General features: G+C 47.5%; 1 protein-coding gene across 6 annotated transcripts in view; it reads right to left on the bottom strand.

Moving 5' to 3' along the window:
• The window catches only part of LOC308367225 (ecto-NOX disulfide-thiol exchanger 2-like), a 295,423-nt gene that overhangs the window by 80,951 nt on the left and 187,999 nt on the right, over nt 1-26,473 (bottom strand). For all 6 annotated transcript variants that reach the window (XM_080841064.1, XM_080841068.1, XM_080841069.1 and 3 more), the window contains one exon: nt 13,284-13,418. In XM_080841064.1, coding sequence (XP_080697190.1) covers nt 13,284-13,418 — 135 coding nt within the window. The remainder of the gene's footprint in view (nt 1-13,283; nt 13,419-26,473) is intronic.

Raw genomic sequence — 26,473 nt, 5'->3', positions numbered from 1 at the left:
ATGCCGTGGGATATTGTGTGAAGAAAAGGAGGTTACACAGGACTTTGTTGTCATCAGGTCCCTTGTAGTCCGAGATAAGGACCTCTGGATATGTTTCCATAATGTCTTCTTGCATGTTTTTCTTATCTTTAGCTGATTTTATATTAGCAGGAAAGGTTATTAGCAACTCATCTTCATTTTTGAATGATGCTTCTGCTCTTGTCTGGTTTACATCCACTACAGTATCCATTATGATGTCATGAAGTGACAGTTAAGGCCAATTTATACTTCGGTAGACGACACTTTTGAAAAGGTCGCCGACACCAATTACGTCATGGACGACACTTTAAACTGTCGTTTTGTAGTGTCGGCTACATGGAGAAATTTCTACTGGCGCTGAAGTCGTCACAAAGTGTCGCGCAAGTGTGATTGGCTAGATACAACTGGCCCCGGTGCCTGCTATTATGAAGAGCCCCTGTCAGTGGCATAAGGTAGATGGGCTCTATAGTGCAAGCTAGTTTACTAGTCAGGCATGAGGCGTGAACAGGGCCAGATTAAGACATTTTGAGGCCTGGGGCTAATTACCAAGATGAGGCCCCTATATCGCACCGACTCACATCATGACACGCACACAAACCCACGCCAGGTGCACTGTCACATCAGTGCTTTAAAGTCCACAGAACCACTCTATAAATATGATCAGTTTAAAGCCAAGGATAAAATGTATGTGTGTAGTAGACTACACTGTAGACAATAATAAACCAATAATGTAAATGTATACATATTTCCATTCATTCAAAAGCAAAAACAAGGCTAAATAGCCAGGGAATGAAATAACGAATTGATTAAGCATTTGCCTATTAGTGAAGCAACAGCTTGGCTCCGCACCCACGTTTCTATGCGAGAGCACGGACGTGCGGTCAGGGGAGGCAGAGCCTCACCTGTCATCATTAAAGTAAAAAAAACTAATAACGATCAAAGGAAATACATGTTTTTTACTGGTCTGTGATATAAATGTATTTTCTGCATGATTCCAATCATTTCGAGCAGTTTTATAATCAAAATCACTGAATTTGCGCATGTCCTGTTCAAACAGACAGAAGACAGCAAGACGATGAGGCAACGACCAGCTGTGCCTTATCTCGGAATGCGCAATACCTCACAAACTGGATTGAGCGTAGAACCTATTTAGACCTGCCTCAGTGAAAACCTCTACACTTATATTTGACCATGACTGCGAAAATGGAAGATTCTATAGCTAAGCTAAAACATTTCACGTAGCTATGTCTAACTGGCTTGCAAATAATTTGTCTACAATTTTCAATGAATTAGCCTATCTGCAGCAATATGCGTGAGGATAAGAACTCTTACATCTTCAATTGCTGAAAGAATTTTCGTTTTATTAGGCCTATTTAGATAAAACCGGGAAGCCGGGCTTGTTACCTGCATCATCGTATGAAAGCACGTTATTAAAAGCGTCTTATTGCGATGTGGTGCCAACCAAAGCAAAGTTTAGAAATGTGAATGTATCTTATTCAGTCTTACTTTACACTTGAGACCTTTTGCGATTAGAGGGTCACGGTCCACGGACAAGTTTTTTGGCCCCACTCTCGTGCTCTCTTTGACCGGACATTTTCGCCCATTATAATTTGTTTTACTCGGAATGTTTCTAATGTTATGCGCGGTGCCGTTGACTCACTCGACATCGGGCAACCTGAGTCCCCCCTGGTGGCGAGGCCCGGGGCTGCAGCCCCTAAAGCCCATTGCCTTAATCCGGCCCTGGGCGTGAACACACACCATTGGCGAATATATATCAACAATATTTTGGATTTTGCAAATTAGTTACTTCGGTTATTGTATTGGGAAAGTAGACAGGTCAACGAGAAAGCGATCAGAAACATGGATAGTGCTTTGACTCGCGGTAACGTAAACAGACTGTCAAAGTGCTGAAACATTTTTAAAACACTGATGAAAGGAATTATTTGGTGCAGCAGCACACACAGCAGCTTTACCCACATCTGAAAAAACACATACACAATTAAACAGGCGCTCGACAGCGACCTGCCTCAGAAAGTATAACAACCTGTTCAATAATGGCTCGGCAGTTAGAAGGATAGGAGTTGTGCATACAACGTTATTGCTACCTCCCTGTAGTTGTAAATAGCTCGCAGGCAATGATGAGATATGACCAGGCAAAACTTCTGTCTGGCTGGGGGACTACCCAGTGTTCCGAAAGCTCAATATTTCGAAAAATTGTCCGAAATATCTTTACCAATTAAACCCTCTGTTCCGAAATGCCTTTGTTCCAACCAGTGGTGCAGGATTCATGTTCTTGGTGGGGTGGCAAAAAGTGCGTGTGCAAGGTGAAGGATGCAAGAGGTCAGTTCACTGGAGGGATTTTCATGTTTTAGCATACACATAGGCCTAAACAAGGAAGCTGGAAGTGCAGGCTCTGGCATAATTTAGAAATATTTTAAGTGGCACAAAACATATGCAGCATTTAATTTACGCAGCGGAGACGCTTACCGGGCCTTTACGCATATTACTTTTCCTAGGCAATATTTGTTAACTTAGCATACTCTGGTTTTGAATATAGGGTACCACTCGTGAGAAGGAAATCACCGGCATATTGTCGCAGGACATTACGCAGATCTTGTTAAGCACTGACAAAGCATGCATGCGCAATGCACATCATAGGCCTGATTTATTCATTGCAATGCCATTTTGGAAAGTGTTGTGTGTGTGTCTGCTGGTAACAAGAGGTAGGCTAATCAGCGAATGTTGCATTTGTTTCGCCAACTTTATTAGGAGACGGGCAAACCCAGTCTCTGCGCTTAAGCTGCGTCCTCCACATGAGAAAGTGGAGGCGCCTGGAGAGGAGAATTGCGCGTCTCAAACGCGATTACATTCAAGGGTTCCGCACGCTGCGGCAGCTGGGCAGCAGTTCAGATCTTGTTCCACAACTGTGTTTGACTTGTTTTGAAAACATACATTTTACCCAGCAATCATCATTGCAAATCGGAATATGACAAAAATACCAAAGAAAATAAGAACTTGTTCATTTCATTGTATCGTGTTTTAATAGTTTATGTAGTGTATGTTAGATTAGCATATTCTTTTATTATAGCTTGCTTCCTCCACAGATAATACCTACCTGTTAAAACGGATATATATCATTAAACACTCTTCATAATTATGTCAGTGTGATAAGCTAGATAGACGGCACACGCCGTTGATTTTCAAAAAGTAGAATGTAGTGGCAGAAAAATGTTGTTAGCGCCTCTCCCATTATGACAAACTCTGCGACTGTTCGCCTGAAGTATAAACACAGCTGGCCTGGTCGACACTTTTTTTTTTGTCTGTGACCTTTTCAAAAGTGTCATCTACCGAAGTATAAACTAGGCTTTAGGCTAATACTGCCAGCTATTCATTTTGCTTGATAGAGTCTTTTCTTTGATTGGTTTTGAAGTTTCTTAGGGTTCCTACCTTCCCAGTGTTTTTCAGGTGTTTTTCAGGTGGTCCCCTTTGACTTTCCAATTATTTTGCTGTATTTTGAGTAGTTGAAACAACCATTTTCTGGCAAAAAATTGTGTTTTTTAGGAGCTCCTTTTAACTGCTGCCATCTGACAATCAGCATTCTAGAACTCACTCTCTCTCTGTCTCTCTCTCTCTCTCGTTCCGACTTATCGATCATGCAGGCGTTGGTATTCTTGTCTCATACAGGCGGGTAAGATCCAGGTGATGAGCTGTGCCCACGGCGGCTGGGATGATGGGTGACGGCTTCTCCCTGCTGCTGTACGGGCCCAGGTGAAGGAGCGATACGTGCAGGCGGTCGGGGCTATCGCTCTGAGGGGGGTGAGGGAAGGGCTGGATGCACCAGCTTGGCTGGCACGGGCTCTGATGAATGCCAATAACAGCCTTTAACTGAAAAGCTTGTGCTTAACTGTGCTCCTAAGAGAGCCAGAGTAGATGGATGGATGGATGGATGGATGGATGGATGACAGAGAGAAGAGGGGTGCAACTGACAACTAGGCAGTGATGCAGTTGATTTTGTTAATAATTTATTTTGCAATTTTTCAATTTATGTCGACGGTTGATTTTAGTTTTTTACATTGTTTGTAATTCCACAGCTTTACTTTATTGGTTGATCACTAGGTGTTCTTCTGGGTGACTTCAGCTTTTCTAAAGTCATATTCATTTGTCAGCACTGACTCCAGGGTCAGAAGTGCAGATATCTCCTCTCTTGTTGACAGTTAGGCTGTACAGCTGCAAGGTTAGGGCCTGAGCTAGCGGTATGGGTTACGTTAGCGCACTCTGTTCTTGCCATCTCCACCGTACGGAAACAGTCTGTGAAACTGGGGTGATTGGGGAAGATGATGTGGTGAATGAGGAAGTGTTTTGATGTTTTGAGTGAAAATACAGTCAGCAGGGAGAGAGGTGATGTCATACTAGGATCCAGTAATATGACATAATGAGCAGCTGATCTTTTGAAGTCCAAGTCTGCTTTTGCAGCTCCACAGGCATCTATGCACATACACACACACGCACATAGAAAGTGGGCTGGTTGGCAAGGAGGTCTGACCTAGTTAAGTGAAGTATATGACTGTAGGAAACACTAGAGACACACACTGAAACCCCAAAACTCTCACACACTCACACTGACACAGACATACACACAGACACACACAAACACACAGAGTGACACACAGACAGGATTTCAAAGATACACACAAGCTGGACAGACGGAGAATTTGATGGGATGGCAATATTACGCAGCATAACTCAATGCCTTGTGAGCAGGCACCTGTGGACTTGTAGCAGTGGGTTAGCAGGAGTGTGAGCTGAACCATCAGATCGTGAGAAAAGCTGCTAGCTGCTCCACAGATCTGGTAGTGCAATAAGGCAAGCCAGAGCTGGAGGCCTATAAATAAATGACTCCTTCCACAACCCCACAAGCGCCATGGTAATGCTTCCATGTGTAAATGTGCCTGTATGAAAGCATACACTCACCTTATGATCTGTTTATGTTTGTAGTCAATACAATGTGTGTGTGCGTGTATGTGTATGTGTGTGCGTGTGCGTGTGCGTGCCCCAGGTGTGTGACTCTCTCTGGCTCAGTACTGTTTGTACCCTGACACTGCGGTAATAGGAACACTAGTGATGAATTATGGAACCTGTTTGTGACCGGCACACAATGCTATTGGCTGTGAGTTAGAGAGAAGGAGAGAGAGTGCGTGAGGAAAAAGAGATGGAGAGAAGGGGAAAGAGAGAGAGATGAAGAGAGAGAGAGAGATTTCCTCTCTCTAATATCTTTACTGTCTCACACCCTCAGACCAGCCGCCTCTGTTTAATGCAGGGAAAGTGCATGATATTTATTCATGTCATGCATTGGCCAGATGCCCTCACCTCCATAGAAAAAAGAAGAGGGGGGGGGGGGGGGGGGGGGGGACAGGCTTTCCTGGCAAATTCAAAAAGATCTGCTTTGATCGAGGCCTGGGCCCATTTTCAATTCATGTGATGCATCTCTCAGTACCCATAGATTCTATTACATCTGGAGTTGGAGGGCAGAGTGAGACTGCATCCATTTGGTGGCTTCTCTGATAGCGCAGATTACCTGCACTTTTGTTATTGGAAGGGATTTCTACAGGAATTTTCACAGAAACAATCATCCCCCCCCCACCCCCCTCCATCTTAAATGTGCCTCCTCTGTTGCAGCAGCAATGGAAATGAATGTCCTCCCTGAAGTGTGGCGTATCAGGCTGGAGGAGACTGATGGAGGAGGAGGCTCCGGGCTCCAGGCTGCTCTAGTGAAGCATGTGGCTGCAAATGATAAAGCACGTCCAGGGAGAACCAGCTCATCCAGCCAGCCTCTTTCTCCAGGAAGCAATAAGTGCATGCAACATGGAAGCTCAAGTCAGGGTGGACCCGCTTCTTCTTTCTTATTTCTTAATGATGTACTGTCTTTTAGGATTATTTATACCTTGGTCCTTCAAATTGTTACTTTATGGAATTGGTACCTTTTTTTAATTATATTTAAAAAAAATGTAAATGTTAAATGTTTGTCTTTTATTGTTTTATACTCTTTTTTATGTAAAGCTTATTGAATTGCCTCTGTGTCAGAAATGTGCTGAATAAATGAACTTGCCTTACCTATAAAACACACACTGAAAGTCCGTCTCGCTCATACTGTGGTTGAACCACCTGCTGTGGTGTGGTGGTAATTACATTTCAATCAAGTGGACGGAGGGTGAATCAGATACATCAGCTTGACATTAGGCCACAGAGACCTCTAGTCCAGGGCAAATGCGTACGTGTGTGTAAGTGGTCGTGTGTGTATAGCCATATGTGTGTGTGTAAGCATATGCGTGCATATGCACACGTGTGTGTGCGTGTGTGTGTGTGTGTGTGTGTGTGTGTGTGTGTGTGTGTGTTTGTTTGCCGCAGGTGTGTGACATGCGAGTGAGAGTGAGGAAAGGGAATCTACTGCTAGCCGCTGGCCAGGGCCACACACTGATCCCTGGAGTGTTTGTGACATCTCTATCCAGCAAACACAGGCTGCCAAGGAGTCCAGGCAGGAAAACACCCATCGGCTGAAAACTACTTATAGCTCCTGAAGGTGCAGCAGGGAGAGAAGGACACAGAGAGCGAGAGGAGAGAGAGGGAGAGAGAGGGAGAGTGTGAAAGAGAGCGACGGAGAGTGAGTGAAAGAGAGAGAGAGAGAGAGATAGATAGAGAGAGAAAGAGAGCGAAGGAGAGTGAGAGAAAGAGAGCGAGGGAGAGTGAGTGAAAGAGAGAGCGAGAGAGAGAGAGATAGAGAAAGAGAGCGAGGGAGAGTGAGAGAAAGAGAGCGAGGGAGAGTGAGAGAAAGAGAGCGAGGGAGAGTGAGTGAAAGAGAGAGCGAGAGAGAGAGAGATAGAGAGAGAAAGAGACCGAGGGAGAGTGAGAGAAAGACAGCGAGGGATAGTGAGAGAAAGAGAGCAAGTGAGAGAGAGAGAGAGAAAGAGAGCGAGTGAGAGAGAGAGAGAGAGAGAGAGAGAGAGAGAGAGAGAGAGAGAGAGCGAAAGAGAGCGAGTGAGCTGCCCAGGGCTATGAGACCTCTGCACGCTCCCGCTCATGGTGGGGGTGGGCGGCGGACTCTAATGTTAGTTGACAACAAACTTCTGTGAATCACATCAGGAGGTCAGAAACATGAAAGACAAAGGCCTCTTTGTGTGTGAGTGTGTGTGCGTGTGTTTCTGTGTGTGTGCATGTGTGTGCGTGTGCGCGTGTGTGTGTGTGTGTGTGTGTGTGTGTGTGTGTGTGTGTGTGTGTGTGTGTATGTGTATATCTGTGTGCCCCAGAGCTGTGTGTGTGCTTATGGATAAATCCCTGCAGTCGCTGAGCTGCATGTTTAGGTATTCCGAGGGGATTGTGTGACTGGCTCTCGAGCTCATGAGTCGGCTCCACTCCCACATCATCATGGCGCTCCGAATCAAAAATCTAAACAACAAATCAATGGCATGATCAGCCTGAGAAGAAGTCATCTAGTCTCATTGTGACGGTCGTGGTGCGACCGTAGATGAACTTGCACTTCTCTGCATCTTTGCAAACAGTAGCGCACCCGAACAGACATGGTTTGCACACACACGCACACACAAACACTCATACCACTGATTGCAATTGGATCCACCTGATGGAGATTGCTCATTGCCTAGACTGGCAGAGAGGACACAAAAAATGCTATGGGCCAGACCACCTGGATAAAGTGGTTAGTTTTTACAAATCTTAAGACATTATTTATTACATAGCTATCTCTTTGTTTTATGATGGTGAGGAAAGGCTATGCTTGTGTCTCAGGGTCTGTTTTGTCATTTTGTATTGTTTAGTTTTTGTGTCTACCCCCGTGTGTCAAAATGGTGCTGGCCGCCAGGTGTATATTTGTTCATTGTTCTGTTAGTCAAGTCTTGTTGTGAGGTATGTGCATTTATATGGACCTGTTCTTTTTTGTCCTCTACCCCATTTAGAGGCTAAGCAGGTGAGACTGTTGAAGACTGTTGCTTTTTGTCCTCTGTTTATGTTGAGAGGCTTAGCAGTTCTTCAGGGTATTTTGAACCCCATTAAAACATTCTATTTGAACCCTCACTCTGTCTCTGAGCTTTTAGGGCCAAACCCACATTTTTGACGGCAACCGAGGCTCGGTCCGTCACAGTCATCAAGGCACTCCCCTGGCCCGCCAGCCAGCCAGCCCAGCCAGCCAGCCAGAAATGCCCCGATCATATCAAATGGCGTCATCGGGATCGACAGACAAGGCAAACAGAGCCTAGATCTGAGCGTTGAGATAATGCACTAAAATAAATAAATAATGAATGACGTAGTCTCCACCAATCCCAGGTGCTGGGACCGGTCGTCCCTGAAGGACCGGGACAGCTGTGCTGCGTCTGACTTTGCCAGCAGCTGGAGGTCACATACCTCATGGTCCATAAATTGGAGGCAATCACCATCACAGAGTGTGCGGCCATAAAGCAGTTTGAATAATAAACAGTTGCCTGGGCAGCCTCAGCCAATCAGAACAATGCAAGGGTAGAGAGGTGGGGAGGATGGGAAGGTGAAGGGGGGGGGGGGGGGGGGGTCACATGTGGTCACCATTACAATCTCAACATTTAGCTGATATCCACTCAGGTTGAAAATTGGCATGACTAATGCTACTGCGATGTAATGCTGTCTCTCTCTCTGTCTCTCTGTCTCTCTCTCTCTCTCTCTCTCTCTGTCTGTCTGTCTGTCTGTCTGTCTGTCTGTCTGTCTGTCTGTCTGTCTGTCTGTCTGTCTGTCTGTCTGTCTGTCTGTCTGTCTGTCTGTCTGTCTGTCTGTCTGTCTGTCTGTCTGTCTGTCTGTCTGTCTGTCTGTCTGTCTGTCTGTCTGTCTTTCCCAGGTGATTGAGAGCAGATGTGGGGTGGATTTATGGCCTTGTTGGCCTGCTCTCCTGCTCTGCATTGCACTTCCACATGTGATGGTCATTATCAGAGATCAGCGCTGATCCAGGGGACGCTTTAAGGCCCCCTCCTGAAGCTGCACACAGAGCCAGATTCAGACAGAACCACACACACGCACACACAGTCAAGCCTCTCGCTCATAGACACACCAGTAAAAAGATGAAAAGAGGGAGAGGAAAATAATTGGTTCATACAGCTGACTGGACAGCCAATAGGAACCTTAATCATGTCTACTCCTTCTGTGAATCCTGGCTTAAGAGATAGACAGGGAAGACAGAAGGAGACCAAGGCGGAGAATAAAAGAAAGGACAAAATAGTTTACTGCCACTAATATTATAAGACTGTTTTGACGGGTGCTACGAAAACAGCGAGAGAAAGGGGTAAAAACTAAAAAGCTGGCCTGGAAGTAGCTCTTCCCTTTGGGCCAGAGGATAGCTGCACAGACTGCCGGGAGATATAGGTCACTTGCTCAGGAGCAGCCCAGGGATGCAGAGCAGAGAGTAGCCTGCACCAGAGAGCTTCAAAGGCTCCAATCTGCTCCCTCTCTCTGAGTCACCAAGCCTAGCAGCCTCTGTGTGTGTGTGTGTGTGTGTGTGTATGCAGGGGGGTGTTTGTGCGGGCCAGTGTGTTTAACACTGCTGTGTAATACGTGCATAGTAAATCTGTGTGGGTCTGTGGAGGCTACTGTACGTGTTGTACCTACGCAATACATCTGGTACAGTGTGTACAGTTGATGGAGTGTGACGCTGGGGCTCTGGGGCGCTGGGGCTCGGCTTGGCCCTGACTGTAATACCATATCCCACTTGAAACGCCGGGATACGCAAGCTGTGTTCCACCCAGGCCAGGTGGACCTGAGCCGCTAGGACCATATCACTCTCTCAAAACGAGTGCTGTGTTAACACAATTCTGTACAATCCGGCACATTACTGCGCCTTTGCTACTCTTACACAAGAGCACAGGTGGTCAGCCATTACGCATGAATTATCAATAACCCAGCCGCTGCTGGCCGAGGCCTAATGGAGTGTTTGGGTAGTTCACCGCACCGGCCCTCTCTGGCTCCTTCTCTCCCAGTGTTGCTGGTGTGTGTTTTCTTTTTCTTAATGGAGAAGAAGATCCAGACAAAGCTCTCGAGGCCGAGTGTGTTTTCGGAGCACACTTATGTTCATTTATGGTGAAAGACAGAGCAGGGCAGCGAGAGAGAGGGCCTTTGCAGGCAAGTTTGTTGTGCTTGTGTGTGTACCTTTGTGTGTTTATGCCTCTGCTTGTGTGTGTGCCTTTGTGTGTTCATGCTTTTGCTTGTGTGTGTATGTGTGAGTTTGTTGGCTTTTTTGTGTATGCGTCTGAGTTTGCTTGTGTGTGTACTTTTGTGTGTTCATGGGATTTCATGTGTTTGCGTGTGAGTGTGCTTGTGTGTTTGTGTGTTTGTGTACAGCTTTTCTGGCAGACGGCTGCTCACATTTTTTCTTTTTCTCCAACAAAAGGGTTCAAGGCAGCTAGGCAAAACAAGATTGAGGGAAAGATTTGTAATGGAGTCTCATATGAAGTCAGCGAGAAAGAGAAAAGGCTCACTGGAGTCTCAAATAGAGTCTGAGAGAAATAGAAAAGAGCTCTCTGATGTCTCAGCGCACTCACTCCACTCTCAACTTTTTTTTTGGACAATGTGCTTACTTCCTGTCAGAGCCTTGAATGTGATTATTCAGGCATAGATGTCAAGCGTGAAATGGCGAGTGTGGGTGTGTGGACGTGTGATGCGAGCGAGGATGCTGGCCTGATTGCATTTGTGTGTGTGTGTGTGTGTGTGAGCGTGAGCGTTATTTGTCATAATTTACTCTGTGAGCAGGGAGGATGGAGGTGCTGACTCAGCGATGCCAGAACGGTAATGATGCCATCCGCTGGAAAGGAAAGAGTTTGGGCTCTTAAGCGTGGAGGTGTCTGAAGGGGCTGGTGTGGGAAGGTGGTGTGTGTGTGTGTGTGTGTGTGTGTGTGTGTGTGTGTGTGTGTGTAACAGCAGCTGCTTGCTCAGGTGATTAATGAGGGGGAAACTCCGACACGCCTCAGTTCCCAGCGTCCCACTCTTCCCCCCCTCCCCCCCTTGCCCAATCCCAAGAATCAAAACAGTGGCCTCCTCACCACATGTTTCAGTACCCCAATCAGACAACAGGTCACCCCACACACACACACTCGTGACTCCGCAGCAGGAGACACATGACGTGACTCTGGACAGATGACTCTCTGTGGGGTCTGCGTGTGCGGCGAGCTGATTAGAATGGAAAGACCAGGGGGCTGCCAGCCTGCGTGATGCAGTCAAGCAGTCGCTTGTCTCACGGCTCATGGATCAAGGAGCCACCGGCCCCAGTGGTGCAGACCGCCCATCAATATCCTCCAGCCCCCTCCCCTCCACACCCCCCTTCTTCCCACCACAAACCCCCCCCCCCACCACCACAGCCCCCCTCCACACCACACCCAACCAGCACCACCACACCCCCCTCCCAACCACACCCCCACCCTCCCCACCAGCACCACCCAAGACACGGGCCATTCTAACTCGCTCGGCAGCCTCCATAATTAGCTGGCAGAAGGAGAAAGGGAGACTCCAGCCTGTGAACGGTGCAAATAGGATTTGGGGAGGAACAATGTGGCAAGCGAGTAGAGGAGACAGCAAGCTCTGACAGCAGAGTGCATATCCCCATCAGGTTGTTGATAAGAGCGTGCATTCAAATAGAGATGCATGCATGTACACACACACACACACACACACACACACACACACACAAACATTCACACACTCACACACTCACACACTCACACACTCACACACACACACACACTCACACACTCACACACTCACACACACACACACACACACACACACACACACAGAGACACAAACACATACACACACGCACACACACACACAAACATAGAGCTCATACAGAGTGTCGTGGAAACATTAATCTTAGCAGATGGGCCGCCTCAAAGCGGAGCGCGTGTTGCTAATGCTAGTGTGTGATGAATCCCCACACTCCCTCTGTCATTTTAATGATCCTGGTGTGGTTGGGGGGAGGAGGAGGGATGCATAAAGCATAAAGATAAGACAGTGGATGCGTTGCACTGTATTCCAATGATGTTTATATCCAGTTCATCCCTTTAATCCCACATGAATTGTGTCAGAGCAGCTGTCGCCTACTGGCCATTCCTGAAGGAGTAGGCCAGAGGGTTGACTCTATCAAGTGGGCACAGTCAGTGGGAAGACTGGTACACGTCACCAACCCACGTGTGTGTGTGTGTATGTGTGTGCGTGTGTGTGTGTATGTGTGTGCGTGTGTGTGTGTGTGTGTGCGTGTGTTTGTGTGTGTGTGTGCGTGTGTGTGCGTGCGTGTGTGCGTGTGTGTGTGTATGCGTGTGTTTGTGTGTGTGTGTGCGTGTGTGCGTGTGTGTGTGTGTGCAGGGGGGGGGGGGGGGGGGGGTTTATAAGCACTTGGCATCTCCAACCAGTTTGTTGAGAAAGCATGTGAGTTAGTCTCTCACATACACAGAACTCCATGCACACAGACATATGTCCACACACACCCAACTGAATGGGTATCACACCTTGAAGGGCATGAAGTGTGGTGCATTAGGACCAGGGGCGAACGGTGCTGAGACTAATTAGGCTGGTGACTCTTTCTGGGCACTGCGGTGCCCCTGAAGTCTTCCAGCGGTGAATAGACTCATAACTCGGCGTCCTGCCGACTCAGCACCACCCGTCACCACCGCTTCAGTGTGGGCGCAGGAAAGTGGCCGACGTCGGCAAGACAACGCAGAAGGAGGGGAGACAGAGAGGGAGGGATGCAACCAGCAGCACTGCACTCAGACATACAGACATCAGACGGCAACACACGTGTGCGCACGCACGCACACACACAGACACACGCACACACACACACACAAATGTGAACGCACACACACACAAACAGCGCTTGGCAGACTAGGGACACACACTAGTCCCTCAGCAGCCATTCAGCTCTTGCTTCTCAGCCTCCTCCCTGCCATAAATCTGAGTGAACTCAGGCATTCGGCAGGAATGGACGTGTGCTCGTAGGTTTGGAGAGGCAGGGCAGATGTCTAATGGAGACAGAGCGCAGGTCTCTGAGGAGAGGAGGAAGGAGAGATGGAGAGAGAGGAGAGAGAGAGAAAGATAGCGATAGATGGAGAGAGAGAAGGAGAGATAGAGAGAGAGAGAAAGCGAGAGATGGAGAGAGAGAAGGAGAGAGAGAGAGAGAGACAGAAAGAGAGAAAGCCAGAGAAGTGGGACCACAGATAGGGGAGAGGAAAAGGAGGCTTGGCTTGTCTTACCTGACATTAAGGGTTGTCCAGCAGGCATCCCCATGGGGGCCATCCCCAGGTTGTTCATGGCGGTGGCCCAGGGGTTGGGGTCAGACATGGGCATGTTCATGGGGCTGGAGTCCATGGTCATGTTGCGTATGCCCTCTGGAACAGAGCAGAATGCAGGGAGCTTTGATCAGACTAATGATGGCTGTTAGTGGGCAGAAATGATACTCAAATGGGACAGGACATTTGGAAAGAGGGCAGACAGGGTAAGAGACAGGAGGAGACAGAGTATAAACGTGTGTGTGTGTGTGTGTGCGTGTGCGTGTGCGTGTGCGTGTGTGTGTGTGTGTCTGTGTGTGTGCCCGTGTGTCCGTGTGTCCGTGTGTCCGTGTGTCCGTGTGTCCGTGTGTCCGTGTGTCCGTGTGTCCGTGTGTCCGTGTGTCCGTGTGTCTGTGTGTCTGTGTGTCTGTGTGTCTGTATGTTTGTGCGTGCGCGTGTGTTTGTGTCTGTGTGTCTGTGTGTGTTTGTGTGTGTGTGTGTGTGTGTGTGTGTGTGTGAGAGAGACAGAAAGGTACGTGGAGGAAAGGCAGATAAAGCCTGTCTGTGAATCTGTGTTGAGAAAGTACAGAACGTCCAACAGCAGGAGAGACAGGCACAATGCGGGTATGTAAAAGAGATCAAGTATCTGTGTGTGTGTGTGTGTGAGAAAGGGAAAGAGATGGAGAGAGAAAGAGACCCACCGGGAGAGTGAAAGAATGAAATAGACAGAGTAATATATGAGTCAAGCAGGGTCTCAAATCACTTGTGCAGATTTGGTTACATTCCCCAATGCTTTGGGCTTAATAGCTTCTGAACCGCAATGGGCTGTTTGAGCACAGAGGAAATTACCATCTGAATTAAGCTCAGGCAATGGCAGGGAATACTACATTTTTATGCTTTGTGATTTTTAAGAGAAGAGAGTAAGACCGGGGCACATGTCGAGTGATGCTGAGTCACATACATGAGAGAGCTGCCACACGCACGCACACACACACACACACACACACACACATACACACGCACAGGAAAATATTCATCACTAGCAAAAACAGCCATTGTTGTTATTACCAGATAAAGGCATATGTAATAAGAACTACCCAGCATACTTGGGGCCTGCAACCACATTTGATCTAGTGGTGTAATAAGCAGACTATACACCAAACAAACTGATAGAAGCTCCCTGGGCTAAACACTGTTTATTCAGTAAGAGGAGGTGGCGATTGCAAAAGCCCACGCCAAATGAGAATTGGCCGAAGCAAAGGTTTTCCTTTCGCCTCAGTGCACACAGCATTCTGTATGTCTGCCTTGTACACATTCACATACAGCAGCACATACACAGAAGCATAAACATGCACGCACCCACAGAAAACAACCCCAGGCGCCATGCTTCTTCTGCCAAGCACGGATGCCTCCAGAGCAAATCAAACACATTCTGTCCACTGCCCCCCTGAGCAGCCCTGGGTAAGTAAGCAAAGCAACAGGGTCTATCACGCAAGTCAATAACCAGCAGTCAACAAGACCCCCCTCCCTCCACACAACTACCACCTCCTCCTGGTGACCTCCCAGGTCTCTCAGCTCAAACTCAGGCCTGGCATTCTGTCACCGCTCTCAACCTGCACTTAAAAAGCAACCTGATTTCAACGACACGGAAAGGCACTCTCTCTACTGACAGGATCCCCATTAACGCCATTAAAGATACGACAGGGTTCCTGCTCTCTCATTATGGACACTTTTAAAGAGTTTATACTTGTTTCTCAGGGAGCATGATTCAAATGCATGCCCTACTTGTACCATAAGACACTTTGGATAAAAGCACTGGCTAAATGAATAATTGGAAATGGAGATTCTACTTGCTGTGTAAGGATATGAACTGAACCCAGTTCCATTTGACTTTTACAGGGCCTTCAACACATTAGCATCATAGAAAGGGAGAGATGTGGAATGGTGTCTGAATTCTGTCCGAATCAGCTTGAACAGAAAACAGCTGCATGTGCAGCTCGATCCACAGATTATCCAAGAATGCCCCATAAAACCCCATCTGACTTCCCACATGGTTTCTGGTCAGGAAATGAAGAGTTTTTCCCAGACCTGTGCAAGAACCTTGAACCCACCCCTATAAAAGAGCAGCAACAGAGACTAGCCTCATAGCTGGGAGAGCTGCGCGGCGTCTGACTCGGAGCGAGCGAGCGACGGAGCTGCGTGGGCAGAGCGGATCCCCTCCCCTCCCGTACCGTCTGTCTGTCTGTGCTTTTCCACAGGTCCGTGCCCAGAGGGGCATCAGCTCGGGGGGAGGCTGAAGCGCTACCATATGGTTTGTGCACACTCAGTGGAAAAGCAGCCGCCAGCCCCAGCGCACATTCCTCAGGCGCTTCCCCCCAGAGAGCTGGGCATCCACATAGCCAAGACAGACACAGGAGAGAGTGATGGTGGTGGTGGTGGGGGGTAAGTCTGCATCACGGTTAAAGACAGACACAGGAGAGAGTGGTGGTGGTGGTGGTGGTGGTGGTGGGGGGTAAGTCTGCATCACGGTTAAAGACAGACAGAGGGGAGAGTGGTGGTGGTGGTGGTGGGGGGGAGTCTGCATCACGGTTAAAGACAGACAGAGGGGAGAGTGGTGGTGGTGGTGGGGGGGGGGGGGGGGGGGGGGTCTGCATCACGGTTAAAGACAGACACAGGAGAGAGTGGTGGTGGTGGTAGTGGTGGTGGTGGTGGGGTAGTCTGCATCACGGTTAAAGACAGACACAGGAGAGAGTGGTGGGGAGGGTGGTGGTGGTGGTGGTGGTGGTAGTCTGCATCACTGTAAAAGCTAAGAGAAGCTGAAAGGGCGGTGAGGTGAAGACAATAACAACTGCAGAGGCTGTGAAGGGAGACTCATCATGAGATGATGAATTCTCCATATGAAACCACGCTCTCCTCTTTGCTAAAAGCAATGACTTAATGGTTACAAGAAAAAGGGGATAAAGGATAGCGGAAAAATGGGAGGGGGGGAAACGAACAAGCGTGCGTCTGGCAACAGGAAGTCATTTGACACCGTCTTTTACCGATTTTTTACTGCAGTTTGTAAAACAATACTGTGAGGCACATAAAACGCTATTGAAAGCCACAATGAAAGCTAATGAGGAGCAGCGGGGCAGCTCACAAGCTAAAGGCCTCTTGAGAAAAGTCTCTTAGAACAAAGCAACGCTGGACTACACAATTTACTATTCAAACTGGGAGGATTTCAAATGAGAGATGTGAATACATACACACACTGATAGGTGAAAATTCACCCTAGTTACCTCAGGACTCCGGAGCTGCATGGAAGTATATTTATTAGACAAACATACAAAGACAATTGCAATTGGGCTCCCCTACCAGCACAAGGCTGACAGTGAAGGCCCTGATAAACCCTTCGCACAAGGTTTATATAGACAGAAGTTTAGCTTTCAGCAGGGATGATCACGTGGTGGATTTCTCACGTCCGAGGCTCCCTGTCTTGCAAGTATGGCAGTTTTGCACAAGGTCGGAAGAAGCACAGTTCCTTTCTTATCTCCTCTGGTCTAAACATGCTCTTGTTCATATGCAGACTTAGTGGCACCTAATATTCTAGTTACACACACACAGAGAAAAGCCATGCTCCTGCTTTCATAAGCACATGATTCATACAAGGAATATATGAATACAAGGCACTTGATTATTATATTCTTAAGTCATTAACAGTGTTTGGAAATAATCTCTATCACACACACACACAGATACATTTTGTGAACAGAACACCGGAGATATTTTCAGCATTCGTAGGAGTTGCATTAGACTTCTCACTTGAGCTCTCTGCTTTGACATAACAAGCTTACAATAATACTACTTTAAAATGTTGGGTTCAAAATCATAATCTTCGTCTTGCTGTCTTTATGAAACTATTCCAAAATCACTGCCGTAGATTACATCAGCGACACTTTTGTTTGTAAGAAAATACCTTATTTTGACCACTCCAGGATAACCTTGACTGGCTGCTGTTGGGAGTTTTGTATTGAAGCAACTGCAGTTAGCCCATTACATAACGATTGATTGATTGACTGACTGACTCAGTAACCGAGGGTAAAAAGTCACCATTATCATTTTAAGAGCAGAGAAACCCTTTTCCTCTGACTAACAAGACAGCCCTTCCAATTTGACCGAAACAGATTCTGTCAAAGTTCTTTGAAATGGTAGACCGCAGGTTTGCAAAACCACCTCCACTATTGTTTTCTAACAGGTGATCTGACAATGCCATCCGCCCGAGACGACAAGCTTGTTAACTGTGAGAGCAAATCGAAAGCGTGTGGAGAATTCATTCAAAACAACAACAGTACCTCAAGCCACAACAACAGGGCCGGAGTTATTTCAGTAACTGGACAGGTCTTTTCTCGCCAAAAATAAGGATGAGAGGAGAAAATGGCAAACTGTGCCCAGACTCGTCCACACTGGCATGCAGAGTGACCACATGGCTGAAGGGAATTGACTGGACATCAGAGGATACTGCTTAATGAGTTTTGGAACATGTACTAGATGGCATGTGCCTCTCTCTTAGTCATATCTTTTGGTAAGAACTTTATTTTTTTGTGTGAATATTAATATGGAGGAAATCATTAATACCTATTCTGCCTTTCTTTGTGTAAGACAACTTTGAAAGAATGCTAAGTCTCAAGGTCCACAGGTGAGATTTAATTAAGATCGAAGGCCCAATCTGGTCCAGGTTGCCTCATGCTGTCAGCATTTGCAATTAATACCAACCGGGGGCCGATGAAAGAGCTTCACACTTCCAGAGGTGGTGTCAAAGAGATGGCGAGACCAGGAGTGCTAATGCGATCTGCACATTCCTGCCTGGAGGATACCCTATGCCCCCACCCCATCCCCCATCTCACTGTCACTCTCCACTGCTTGTCTCCATTGTTTGAAGGCATCTAGACGGCAATCACAATAACCCGGCTAATGTTTCCACCTCCGCCTGTCTGCATCCCCATCTCGCTAATTACTGTCCCATTCTGGTATCCACGGCACCAGGCGGCTTGGCTCAGCTCAACCCCCCCACCCGTGTAAACATCCGTTCACTTCATAAAGCCTTTGAGAGGTATGTCGTCCAATTACCCCGCATGGCAACAGCTCCACACTGGGCTGCAGAGCATGTGTTCATGGAGTGCCAGGAGAGGGTTACAGAATGGGGGCAGGAAAGTTTTGCAACTGTGTAAACTGTCAGGTAACAAAAGACGACACAGTTGCTGGGCTGACCCAAACAAGGGCTCTGGAAGGTTTGGAAGCCCTCAGGTTGGAAGTGCACGGTGGCATAGCACATTAGCGCTGCATAAGGTGTGCATAGAAAAGTCTGAATTTTGAACAATAAATAAACCTGGGTCAAGGTTAGTCTGCTGGACAAATGCGCTAAGATCATGGGAGCAGTCTTGGAGGAACCCTATGGATCAGCCTGGTGGCCCTGTATTCTCGAGGGTGACCTTCGGGCCGAGCCCCCTGGCATTGTTTACCCTCCATGGCCTTCCACTCAATCAAATCAACACAGGGCACAGGCCCCCAATCACAACAGCAAACAGCAGCTGGAAATCAACATCACATTTACTTGAACTTGTGCCACTGGGGAGAGAGAGAAAGAGGGAGGGAAAGAGAGAGAGAGAGGGAGGGAGATTGAGGGAGACGAAGAGAGAGAGAGAGAGGGGGGGAGAGAAACGGAGAGGGGGAGAGGGAGAGAGAGAGAGAGGGGGAGAGAGAGAGAGAGAGAGAGAGAGAGAGAGAGAGAGAGAGAGAGAGAGAGAGAGAGAGAGAGAGAGAGAGAGAGGAGGCCGGGGAGAGAGAAATAAAACCCCTGAGCCACAATGCTGGCGAGGATATACAGGCAGTCACAGGACTGACTCGAATTATACAACTATTATACTATATTAACCTTGGAACACTTAACGTCCTTTTGACTTTACCAAAAAAACTCTCTTCCAACCCCTTTGGTGAAAGTTTTATTTGATATTAAAATCCCATGAGTTTATGATTGTGTGCGTGAATCAAAACCCAATGCCCTTGTGCTCACTCCAGAGACCGCTGAAACCCAATATGTCAGAGTGAGAGGAAGCAGGAGTCAGGGGAGAGGAGGGTGGTGTATCTGAAGTCAGGGGAGAGGAGGGTGGTATATCTGAAGCAGGAGTCAGGGGAGAGGAGAGTGGTGTATCTGAAGCAGGAGTCAGGGGAGAGGAGGGTGGTGTATCTGAAGCAGGAGTCAGGAGTCAGGGGAGAGGAGAGTGGTGTATCTGAAGCAGGAGTCAGGGGAGAGGAGAGTGGTGTATCTGAAGCAGGAGTCAGGGGAGAGGAGAGTGGTGTATCTGAAGCAGGAGTCAGGGGAGAGGAGAGTGGTGTATCTGAAGCAGGAGTCAGGGGAGAGGAGAGTGGTGTATCTGAAGCAGGAGTCAGGGGAGAGGAGGGTGGTGTATCTGAAGCAGGAGTCAGGAGTCAGGGGAGAGGAGAGTGGTGTATCTGAAGCAGGAGTCAGGGGAGAGGAGGGTGGTGTATCTGAAGCAGGAGTCAGGGGAGAGGAGGGTGGTGTATCTGAAGCAGGAGTCATGAGTCAGGGGAGAGGAGGGTGGTGTATCTGAAGCAGGAGTCAGGAGTCAGGGGAGAGGAGGGTGGTGTATCTGAAGCAGGAGTCAGGGGAGAGGAGGGTGGTGTATCTGAAGCAGGAGTCAGGGGAGAGGAGGGTGGTGTATCTGAAGCAGGAGTCAGGGGAGAGGAGGGTGGTGTATCTGAAGCAGGAGCCAGGGGAGAGGAGGGTGGTGTATCTGAAGCAGGAGTCAGGGGAGAGGAGGGTGGTGTATCTGAAGCAGGAGTCAGGAGTCAGGGGAGAGGAGGGTGGTGTATCTGAAGCAGGAGTCAGGAGTCAGGGGAGAGGAGGGTGGTGTATCTGAAGCAGGAGTCAGGGGAGAGGAGGGTGGTATATCTGAAGCAGGAGGTGGTGTTGTTTTTGGGTGTCCCCCCAAGTCTCAAACAATGAGATGCATTAAGGATGAATGGGCTCTTGCCTCTCTGTTACAGGTCACCACAGACACAGCCTCCATAAAGCTGACTGAGACACACAAGGCCTACACTCTCAAGCAACATAAACAGACCAGTTATGTGATGTGGCCTTTAGAAAACATTGCTAAACAGTTCTGATATTACCCATAGGCTACACTGAACTGAAATGAACTGTGATAAGAGGGAGAGAGAGGGATGGAGGGAGACAAGGAGAGAAACATAGAGAGAGAGAGGGAAAGGAAGAGAATAAAAGAGGCTGGGCTGAGTGTATCTGATGATGGGGAAGAAAACAAAGGGAGATCCAGGGAGCAGTGAAAGAAAGGAAGAGGAAGGAGGAGAAGAAGATGCAGGGAGCAGTGAAAGAGAGGAAGAGGAAGGAGGAGAAGAAGCAGTGAGGGGAGGGGTGGCCCAGCACACACTGTGGGGTTGAGCTATGAGTCTCCATGAGAGTGGACCTTGCTCATTAAGGACACCGAACATTAGACTAGTTTGTCAAGGGACAGTAGCAATTATGGGGAGAACACATCATTATTGATAATTGCTGGCTGAACGTGAAGACTAAACCATTAAGCCAAGGAAAGGGAACATGAGCCCTGGCCTCAGCACTACAGCTTTCTTCCAGAGTAAAGTTGAATATTAACCAAGGGCGTTCCGGAGTGTTCTAGGGGGAAATTCTGCCAGTTGGAGCTTCCTTGGCGTTTGTGTGCTGTGCGGCAGCAGGAAGAATGACTGCCATCTCCTCTAAAGTGAAGCGGCATAATGCAGTGTGACCTGTCTTTCTTTTGCATGGAAATCTCACCAGGTAGAGGAAAAATTGCATTGTTTGCAGTAGTGAATGGAGGTTAGGACGATCTGACCTTACGGTGATGAGGCGTATGGTGACTGAGAGGCCTGTGTGTGTGTGTGTGTGTGTGTGTGTGTGTGTGTGTCTGTGTGTGTGTGTCTGTGTGTGTGTGTGTGTGTGTGTGTGTGTGTGTCTGTGTGTGTCTGTGTGTGTGTGTGTGTGTGTGTGTGTGTCTGTGTCTGTGTGTGTGTGTGTGTGTGTGTGTGTGTGTGTGTGTGTCTGTGTGTGTGTGTCTGTGTGTGTGTGTGTGTGTGTGTGTGTGTGTCTGTGTGTGTCTGTGTGTGTCTGTGTGTGTGTGTGTGTGTGTGTGTGTGTGTGTGTCTGTGTCTGTGTGTGTGTGTGTGTGTGTGTGTGTCTGTGTGTGTAAGGAGGAGGTGCGTCAGCAGCCAGTCCCCCCTCCACATGATCAGAATTGCTCTTCAGCTAAAACAGTCATCCCTCAAGTCCCTCCGCTTCCAACAATGCCTCACTCATTAGCGGGACCTAAGCGAGTCTGGGGGACATGAGCCTGATCCCAGAACAGCATGGTGTGGTGTGTACGTGTGGGAGCCACAGACCTAAGCAAGTATGGGGTACATGAGCCTGATCCCAGAACAGGATGATGTGCTGTGTACGTGTGTGTGGGGGACACGGGCCTGATCCCAGATCAGCATGGTGTGCTGTGTACGTGTGGGAGCCACACACCCCTACAAGCCCGGCCACAGCTTTTAATGATGGATCTTTTTCTTGGCCTTTCATCTCTTAATTAGAGTAAATCTGAGGGGCACTTATCGTGCACGCCGCTGCACTGGGAGCTTAGCGTGAGGCCGATAGCAGATTAACTAATTTGGGATTAGGAGTTAATGAAAGAGAGTCTCACTCAGATCTCAATACCGCCACAGCCTCTGGATCTACACCTCTCAATCCCAGAGGGACAGGGAAAGAGAGGGGGAAGAGGAAAGATAGAGAGAGAGAGACAGGTCCCTTACCTAAATGGCTAATGCTGCTTTAACCCTGTGTAAGCATCATTTCAGAGTCTCCGGTTCTCTTTCTCTCTCCTTCTGTTTTCTCCCCCTACACCCTCCCCCCTTTCCACCTGACATAGCATTTCAGAAGCCTGTGGATCCGACTGTTAGTAACACATAGCAAAACAAACATCAGGGCAAATCTCACGGCTCCCAGTGTGTTTCCACACTCAATGAGATTCCGCTCGAGTAGGCTGGGAAGCAAATACTCCAGACTAAATCTCTCGCTTACAGAAATATTCAGCTGATAGCCTCAAAAATGTTTAATCAAATACTGCCGACAGTAATAACCCACCACGTTGACTCAACATGCATTTAAAGATGAACTTAATAATTTCCATAAACAGACTTAGTCTACCTATCTTTGTTTAGTGAGGGATCGGCACACATTGAGGGATCGGCACACATGGCTCTCAGGTATGTATTAACTCCAGATGATGGGCCATGAATTATGTCTTTGATGGCTTGATTATGTTGACATAAGCCCTAAAACATGTGTTGGCATGCACCTTTTCTTTCTTTCACTCATTCCTCTTTGAGACACACATGCTGTCTTTTCGACGGTGCAAGTGCAATGAGATAAACATGTAGACGAGCAATAATAGAACCCTTGTGAAAAGCTCTGCAATTAAATTCTGCTCTGAGGCGTGGAATAGTTCCACACTTCAGGTTGGATGGGGGGAATGTCTGTGTGTGTGAGTGTATTTGTGTGTGTGTGTGTGTGTGTGTGTGTGTGTGTGTGTGTGTGTGTGTGTGTGTGTGTGTGTGTGTTCGTGTGTGTGTATGTGAGTATGTGTGTGAGTATGTGTGTGTGTGTGTGTGTGCGTGCGCGAAACATCATCAACTGAAATGGTGCATGCTGATGCCACCAGGGACAAATTCTGCCTATGGTTCCTCTCTGCTCTTGTGTAGGTTTGTGGCTCCTCTCAGTGTGTGTGTGTGTGGGGTTGTGTTTGTGTGTGTGTGTGTGTGTGTGTGAATATGTGTGTGTGTACAGAGAGGTGTGGGGGTGTACTGAAACCTCAGCTCCACACTCTGGCCTGCTGGAGAGACACGTGTTTCTCAACGGCTGGCTATCCACGCTTGAGAGTGACAGAGTTAGGGGACAGACGGATAATAAACGCACCACATTAAGGTGAAAGCAGCCAAGCTTGAATTATTCTTTTGGACAACCTTGAAAGCAGAAAGGGAGGATGAGCCGGTGTGAAAGAAAGAAGGAAAAAAGGAACGAAATAATGAAAGAAGCACCTAGGAGACAGGAAGGAACTCCCGTTTTGAGAGAGCCTTACAGGGCAAGAATAAGATGGTAAAGAAATCAAGTAAACAAGCTCCAAGGAGCGCTGCGTGCTGCGATGGCTCCATGTACACCCTCCGTGCACGAGGCTGTGTGTGACAGCGACACGAGATTACAAGACTTATGCTTGCTTGAGCCACTTGGTTATTTCATGTGTGGTTATGTCTTTTGATTCCTTTTAGATTCTGCCATAGGACAATGGATCAGGACACTCAATCACTGCGCCTATTCTCATTGGATTAGGAAGTGCTGGTCCGAGCACACACACACACACACACACACACACACACAAACACACACACACACCAGAGCAGGCAGAGACAGCTGTGTGCTCTCTCTCAGCCAGACAATCAGCACAGGCAAAAACTTCAACAGGCCTTCATTAGTTTCTCATTAAACACACACAGCGGGGGAGCACAGACCGATTCAGATAGGAGTCGTGAGATAGGCAGAGTGCTTGGCCGTGCCGAAGGTCAAACCTGCCTTATCTGCTTTTTATTTTGGACAATGACTGCTGAGATTGTGCTATCAGTGAATATCTTTCTTCTCAAACAGTTCGAATTTTGCTAGAGCTACTTTTTAAACTGGTTTATGATGTCAACCTAGAGGGCCTTTTTTTTTCTTTTGTATTAGTATTTGACAGCTGGCTGTCATAGAATTATTAAAATTATTATTGTGGGGGGGGGGGGGGGGGGGGCTCTTCACTGAGGCATTGCCTCTCAGTCAGTTACGTTGGGAATGACAGAAAAAAAGACTTGTCGAAGCGCCAGTAACCACGATTCAGAAGCCTTTCATGTGGCACCTTTCATTCTTTCCCTCAAGCATACTTTCTAAGAGGCCACCGTACAGTTAAACAGACACCACTTCATATCACCACCTTCGACTGCGCATGAATCAAGCAATGCCTCTCAGTCAGTTACGTTGGGAATGACAGAAAAAAAGACTTGTCGAAGCGCCAGTAACCACGATTCAGAAGCCTTTCATGTGGCACCTTTCATTCTTTCCCTCAAGCATACTTTCTAAGAGGCCACCGTACAGTTAAACAGACACCACTTCATATCACCACCTTCGACTGCGCATGAATCAAGCAATGTCTCGAGGCTGCAGCATGCACCGCTGAAAGAGAGACAGGAAAAGAAGGATAAAAAAAGAAGAGAAGTGTGGCTCGTTATCCGAGTGGCAAGGCTTGTTGCCGGGCAGGGGCGGACTGGGACAAAAAATCGGCCCAGGCATTTTGAACCAGACCGGCCCACTAAATTCGATAACACACATTTTTAATCTCGAATGTCTACACCAACCAGGCTTATAGCTAGCAGGGCGTCTGCCCTATAGTCTACTAAAAAATAAGAAGAAACGGGACGCCCTACTTTTAGGCAGGACGGCCTAAAGACGCCCTATTTTTCTCCCGTTTTACCTGTTAACTTCGCTGAATGTGATCAAAATTCACCGTTTCAGTCGCTTCAGTGCTTAGCGAAGTCTAGAATCATACATATGACCTGCCAATTAGAAAATACAAATAGCATTGCTGTATTCCCGCTACAACAACGTTACATCATGATTCCAACGAAACATTGATTCACGGGCTCGCAGAAGCTCCAGAAGACAGCTGTCTCACCGCACGTCACTGAACCTACTACTGTATGAGTTCAACAAGAGTTTGTGTGTTAAGGTGGTGGTCTTAATTAATCTAAATGCAATACACATCATACACTTTAAAGCTTTGTTCAGAATACGGAGGTATAAGATCGGTCGATATTTTCCATGAAAATAGCGACTGAAGAACCCCCTGTTCTCGTCTCCGAGAGGACAGGCTGTATTGCTCCCTTTTCTAGAAGGGAGTCTATTTCCTCCTGTAGGAAACGCGCTTGATGAGGTGGCATTAACGTTTGAACTACGCCCCTGAACTTCGGGGGGGACGGGAAAACTGGAGCGTATAACGGGCTATCATAATTCGGTATCTGGACAAATTGGCATATTTTCGGAATACCAGGGTTTGGGAATACTGGGCTTTCGGAACAATTGACATGGCACCGCGCACCACTCAAACACACAACATAGAGTGTAGGCTAACGGCTGGCTGTTTCAGAGTACAGTAGGCTGAGGGCTAGCAACAGCTACAGACTTGTCTTGTATTTAGCTATGCAAACGAACTTGGCCATAGAACATAGGTTCTAAGTCAAACATATTTTAGAGACGTTTTAATTCATGATCAGTAAGCTTACCGTAGGTCGTTGTATCGTATCTCCCTGGCTGTAGCCACCAGCACTGTCATCCACGGGAGCTGATGGCAAAGTTTAGCTAAAGGTAGAAGATGTTTGCTGATATGATTGGACGAGACCCTAGTCACTCAAGAAGACGGCCAATGGGCCGCAGACTAGCGTGCGCGTGTCAAGCAAGTCAAGGCCATGGGCCACGCTGTTTACCGTCCTAATCATAGATATCTATAATAAAGGCTAGATATCCTGCCTGCGTTTCTGGCCGACGGAGCCGAATGTCCGCACATTTCGGCCATTTTGAGGACAGTATAGCTCACTCCCCCTTAACATTGTGTTGGAAGTGGTACTTTTTAAGTTACCAGAACTTGCTCAATTTTCAACCGATTTTCAAACGGGTTGGTTTGTTATAAACGTAAGATATTTCTTATGGCACTACATACTTATGAAGAATTATAAACATGGGTTTTCATATGAAAATAACATTGACAGGTCTCTGACAGGTCTCGTTTCAAGGGAGTGTTCAATAGAGCAGGTTGCACAAAATTCTGGCATCTTCATTGGCAATAAAGTCCGCAATTTCCTGTCGAAATCATAATGTAAGATGTTTAACAAACCAACCCGATTGGAAATCATGTGCAACTTCAGTTTTATTATGTGCAACTTAAGTTATATTGAAAAGAAAGAACAATTATGCCTCGCCAATTGATGTAAAATGACTGATACACAATAGCTGTGATACACAATTAAGCTGCACATTTCAACATGTTCAAGCATCCAGAATTATTACCAAG

The sequence above is a fragment of the Sprattus sprattus genome (genome assembly GCF_963457725.1).
Source record: "Sprattus sprattus genome assembly, chromosome: 6".
In the NCBI taxonomy this organism is placed as follows: domain Eukaryota; kingdom Metazoa; phylum Chordata; class Actinopteri; order Clupeiformes; family Clupeidae; genus Sprattus; species Sprattus sprattus.
This window is presented reverse-complemented; position numbering and strand designations above follow the sequence as displayed.